Source organism: Ornithorhynchus anatinus, chromosome 5 (assembly GCF_004115215.2).
Source record: "Ornithorhynchus anatinus isolate Pmale09 chromosome 5, mOrnAna1.pri.v4, whole genome shotgun sequence".
Taxonomy (NCBI): Eukaryota; Metazoa; Chordata; class Mammalia; order Monotremata; family Ornithorhynchidae; genus Ornithorhynchus; species Ornithorhynchus anatinus.
The window spans coordinates 49,394,318-49,400,362 of NC_041732.1; the positions used below are offsets into that span (position 1 = coordinate 49,394,318).

Genomic DNA, 6,045 nt, shown 5'->3' on the forward strand with positions numbered 1-6,045 from the left:
GTCTCCCAGAAGGGGAAAAAAAAATCCCCCAAGCAGATGAGAGCCAAAATCAGGATAGAGAAAATAACAAAAAATAATCCATCACCTTTAATACAGAAATAGTCATTTGTTTATGGTACTTGTTAAGAACTTACTAGGTGTCAAACACTCATCTAAGCAATCGGGTAGGTGTTAGATCAGACACAATCCCTGTCCCACAAGGGGCTCACAGTCTAAATTGGAGGGAGAACAGATATTTAATCCCCATTTTATTACTGAGGAAACTGAAGCACAAAACAGTGAAATGACTCACCCAAGGTCACACAGCAAGCAATTTGCAGATGTGGGAATAGAAATCAGGTTCTCTGACACCCAAGCCCGTGCTCATTCTACTAGGTCATGCTGCTACACTGCTTTCCAAAACAGGTAGTGTATATAAACTAAAATTTGCCAAAGGTTCAAGGAGATTAACATTGATATGAAAAAATGCATCACAGAATTTCCATTCTTTAAATGATCTTTTCTAGAGATTTTAATAATCCATAAAACTCCACCGCCCCATACTACTGAAATGTTCTCCAGTTTGTTTTTTTTCTTGCTAATTTTCAAATAGAGTATTTACTTCTGAGAGCTGTGAATTTCACCAAGGATACTAAGTAACTTGCCCTCCTAATTTCTCCCATTTTTTAGGGTATTTTGATAAAAAGCATAACAAGGGAAGGGTGCTTTATTGTAGTTTTTTTCCCATTAAAGCTTTCTTCCATTCCAAGTGAGGGGGGAAAAAAACAACCTCTCTCTCACTAATTTACATCAATAATTAGAGTCCTGAAAAAAAAAAATCTGGTGTTTCATCCAGAAAGATGTAATCGGATTTTCTTGGCATGTAACAATGGACTAAACAAAATTATTGAGCATATTTTACCGGCTTATTTTTTCCCCATAAGATAGTCTGCAAACAAGAAAAATCCCAGAGTTCTTCTGAAACCGAGCTCCCCTCCTTCCCTCCTCTCCCATCCCCAATAACAGAGGTCAAAATATTGAGCTACCGAAGAATTTACAAATTCCTTAAAATTATCGAAGGATTTATCCGGTTCCTGAAATAGGCGGGCGAGAAGATGAACACGGCCAATGCAGTACTCTAGATCAAAGTATGATGGATGCCTGCATTAAAATGAGAGGCCAACAGGAAACACCGCTTAATCTAAAAGTAAAAAGACAACAGAATTCCCTAAAAGAATGGTGACCCTACAAATCCAAATAAGTGGCTCTCCTGTTCCAAAGATATTAAGCATAATCATCAAAGTGATACTAGAAACAAATCCTGATGTAAGAAGCAAAGATGTCATCCTAATGGGGCAGAAATAAACCACCTCTCCCTTAGGGCTAACCACGTTTGCCAAACACCGCAAGCAAGCTTCATCTTGCCTTCAACAGAAGCAGCTTTTAATAGAATTGTGCTAAATGGTCATTTTCCTTTATCAGTTTTCCCCTACCCCACTTTTCTATCATCCTGTGCAAGCTCAGATGGGTTTGGAAGCACCCTGATTTACAAAAAGATTTTCTGCTCAGACGCATAAATTTCTCCCCTTTCTGAAGTGGCGTGTCCTGCTAGAACCACGCTATGTGGTGTGATTTTACTCAGAAAAAGCTTCACGAGTATGTAAACATCCCTGCGGATTAGGAAAACCGTAGTTTAGGATGGATCAGCATTGGGAATTTTACCTTGTCTCATAAGGTGTGTCTTTAACGAGGTTTGCTTTAGTAGCTTCCCATCCCCACCCATAAGCTGTTTCTGAGGTTAAGTTTACAAGAAAGAACAAATTTATACATGCCCTTCCCCCTCACAACAAAACTGCAATCTCTGTTGTAAAATGAACTCATCTGGGAGCTTAACAAGTTTTACATAATGAAAGATCTGCTTTTTCAAAAAGCAAGCAGGAGCATCACACCTCTACTTCAAGAAACTGCAGCTTTAGGAAGACACTCGACTGTGGTTTGTTTTAATGGTCCCGTTTAGGCTGTTACTGGGCAGGGACCGTCTCTATTTGTTGCCAAATTGTACATTCTAAGAGCTGAGTACAGTGCTCTGCACATAGTAAGCGTTCAATAAATACTACTGAATGAATGAACGAAAAACGTCTTTTTTTGAGAAGGTATTTAAGTGCTCTCTATATGCCAAATTAAACCCTGGGGTAGTCTTGCTCCACCAGGGGCTCCTTAATAGGAGGGAGAACTGGCATTTTATCCCCATTTTACAGATAATAACACTGAGGTACCGGGGACGTTAACTGGCCTACCCAAAGACACCCGGGCTTCTGACCCTTATATCAGGTGCTTTATTGATTAGGCCACTCAGCCTCTCTTCTGCTAATTTTTTCCCTCCCTTTGGGCCACTACAAATGATGAAGCAGCGTGGCTCAGTGGAAAGAGCCCGGGCTTGAGAGTCAAGGGTCATGGGTTCTAATCCCTGCTCTGCCACCTGTCAGCTGTGTGTGTGTGGCTTTGGGCAAGTCACTTCACTTCTCGGTGCCTCAGTTCCCTCATCTGTAAAATGGGGATGAAGACTGTGAGACCCACGTGGGACCACCTCATTACCCTGTAACTCCCCCAGCGCTTAGAACAGTGTTTGGCACATAGTAAGCGCTTAACAAATACCAACGTTATCATTATTACTATTCCCTCTCCCCTACATAAATAAATCAACAGAGCCTTCAGAAACAAAGTTTCTCCAAAGCTTTGGGGATTCTCCATTTAGTAAAATATACTACAGCTCCCCCAACCCAAGTTCCAAAGTGAAATCAGGCCCGTTTAGAGGTAACTGTCTTGCTCTTTCTGGGCTTCCAGAAAATGAGAAGCAGCATGGCTCAGTGGAAAGAGCCCGGGTTTAAGAGTCAGGGGTCGTGGGTTCTAATCCCAGCTCCACCACCTGTCAGGTGGGTGACTTTGGGCAAGTCACTTCACTTCTCTGGGCCTCAGTTCCCTAGACTGTAAGCCCGTCAAAGGGCAGGGACCGTCTCTGTTACCGATTTGTACATTCCCAGCGCTTAGTACAGTGCTCTGCACATAGGAAGCGCTCAATAAATACTACTGAATGAATCTGTAAAATGGGGATGGAGACTATGAACCCCCCGTGGGGCCAGGGACTGTGTCCAACCCGATCTGCTCGCCTCCACCCCAGCGCTCAGTACAGTGCCTGGCTCATGGTTAAGCGCTTAACAAATCCCGTTCTTACGTCCAGCTAAAAGGTGCATAATGAAAATGGAAAGCCAAACGTGCTTTCACGAAGCGCCTGTGGCAAATCTCCACCGAGATGACAAGGGCCACGAGAGAGTCTGCCTAGAGCAAGCACACAAAGACAGGAGCAGAATCACCAGGCCCCAACCAGGAAGTGATCAGAGAAAGAAGCCAGGGGAGCAGACAATAACACTCCTCCCCCATGCGAGGCCCGAAAGGGACCCCCTTAAAAAAAAGCCCCCCATTTCGTCCCTTTTATACCCTGGCAGGGGACTCTTTCAACAAAGCATTTTACCCCTTCTCTTGCTCTACCACCAAAATCCCATCAGGGCCAGTGGAGGCGACATCAAAGGTTCACCCGGTCACAGCGTTTATCTTCTTCTCCTCCAGATCCTCCCAATTCGACCCCCTCCCCCCCAAAAGTCAGTGCTTTGTTCGACTTCTCTCCCCAAGGGGGTGGCCGCTTTCAAGCATTTCAACGACCCCGGCCGGTCCTTATCCGCCCCTCTCCCGAATCACGCTCATCATCCCCACCATCATCACGGCTACGTACTGAGCATCCCCCCCCGTGCCAAGCCCTGTAATAAGCGCCCGGAGGGGCCGCGGAAAGTCCCAGCCCGTCACTGGGCCGGGATTCATTCAATAGTATTTATTGAGCGCTTACTATGTGCAGAGCACTGGACTAAGCGCTTGGAATGGACAAATCGGCCACAGAGAGAGACGGTCCCTACCCACTGACGGGCTTACAATCTAATCGTCTCTATCTGTGGCCGAAATGTCCATTCCAAGCGCTTAGTCCAGTGTTCTGCACAGAGTAAGGGCTCAATCCATCCTACTGAATGAATGAAAAGTTACCATCCTTTCAGGAACTTTGCAAACTGGGGGGGGGGGGCCTGGGGGAGCAGACAAAGGTCTGCAGAGGGTGGGGGGGGGGGAAGAGATGGAGGAGACCCCCAGGAGGGAGGGAGAAGAGAGGGAGGAGACCCCCAGGAGGGAGGGGGAAGAGATGGAGGAGACCCCCAGGAGGGAGGGGGAAGAGATGGAGGGGACCCCCAGGAGGGGGGTGGGAGGTGGGTTGTTTAGGACAAAGTCTGAGCCTCTCCCACCATGCAGCCCCAGGCTGTAAAAAGGGGATGGGGGGACAATTGCACCAGCTCCTCTAGGCTGCAGGGATGGTGCATCCTCGCAGTGGGATGCATTGCCCTCGGCCGAGCGCTCCGCGCAGAGTGCGAGCTCCATGGCTGCAGGGAGGGCGAAACAAAGGAGGCGCCGCTCCGGGCCCTGCAGGCCGCATCCCGAGCCGGGGCCTCGAGTGAGCGACGCGGCCGCCGGCCGCCGGGGCCCGCCGGCCTCCACTCACCGCTGCAGCACCAGGAGGACGGGGAGCCGTGGGGGAACTTGGCCGAATCGGGGGCGATGCAGACGCTGGAGCCGAGGTGGGGACACTCCATGGCGGGGGAGGCCAGGGAGCTCCCGAGCAAGGGCTGCTGCTGCTGCTGCTGCTGCTGCTGCTGCTGCGGGCGACTCCCGCTCCCGCTCCCGCTCGCTCAGCGCTCCAGCGGCCGGCGCGCCGCCCCCGCGCCCATCGCGTTAAAAAAGAAGGGCGGCGATCCGCTCTCCGGGCTTTGCCGCCCACCCGCCGGGCGGGACCCGATCCGGAGGCCGCCGACGGACGGGCTCCGGGTTTTGCGGCCGCCCCGGGTTTCCTCCTCGTCCTCCGCTCCGCCACGCCCCCTGCAGGCCACGCCCTGCTACGCCGCGGGACGGGCCTGCCTAGCATGCTCATCATCATCATCATGATCATAATGATAATATCACCATCATAATAATGATAATAATAATAATACTGACATTTAATAATAATGTTGGTATTTGTTAAGCGCTTACTATGTGCAGAGCACTGTTCTAAGCGCTGGGATTTCTTAAGCGCTTAATAATAATGTTGGTATTTGTTAAGCGCTTACTATGTGCAGAGCACTGTTCTAAGCGCTGGGATTTCTTAAGCGCTTAATAATAATGTTGGTATTTGTTAAGCGCTTACTAGGGGCAGAGCACTTTTCTAAGCGCTGGGGTAGACAGGGTCAGCAGGTTGTCCCACATGAGGCTCACAGTCTTCATCCCCATTTTGCAGATGAGGGAACTGAGGCACAGAGAAGAAGAAGAAGAATGTTGGTATTGGTTAAGCGCTTACTCTGTGCAGAACACTTTTCTAAGCGCTGGGGTAGACAGGGTCAGCAGGTTGTCCCACATGAGGCTCACAGTCTGCATCCCCATTTTGCAGATGAGGGAACTGAGGCACAGGGAAGAATGATGATAATGTTGGTATTTGTTAAGCACTTACTATGGGCAGAGCAATGTTTTAAGCGCTGGGGGAGATACAGGGTCATCAGTTTGTCCCACGTGGGGCTCACAGTTTCCAGTTTCCAGATGAGGTCACTGAGGCCCAGTGAAATGACTTAATAATAATAATGTTGGTATTTGTTAAGCGCTTACTATTTGCAGAGCACCGTTCTAAGCGCTGGGGTAAATACAGGGTAATCAGGTCGTCCCACGTGAGGCTCACAGTTAATCCCCATTTTACAGATGAGGGAACTGAGGCACAGAGAAGTTAAGTGACTTGCCCACAGTCACACAGCTGACAAGTGGCAGAGCCGGGAGTCGAACTCATGACCTCTGACTCCGAAGCCCAGGCTCTTTTCCACTGAGCCACGCTGCTTACTAGGTGCCAGGCACTGATCTAAACGCTGGGGTGATAATAATAATAATGATGGTGGTATCCGTTAAGCGCTTACTGTGTGCCATCTACTGTTTTAAGCTCTAGGGTAGATATGA

General features: G+C 48.8%; 1 protein-coding gene across 2 annotated transcripts in view; it reads right to left on the reverse strand.

Annotated features, from left to right (window-relative positions):
• USP3 (ubiquitin specific peptidase 3) overlaps positions 1–4,716 on the reverse strand; it is a 96,673-nt gene extending 91,957 nt beyond the window's left edge. For both annotated transcript variants that reach the window (XM_029065649.2, XM_029065646.2), the window contains exon 1: positions 4,574–4,716. In XM_029065649.2, the coding sequence (XP_028921482.1) occupies positions 4,574–4,664 (91 nt within the window). In that variant the 5' untranslated portion in view covers positions 4,665–4,716. The remainder of the gene's footprint in view (positions 1–4,573) is intronic.
• Between the last annotated feature and the right edge of the window lie 1,329 nt (positions 4,717–6,045).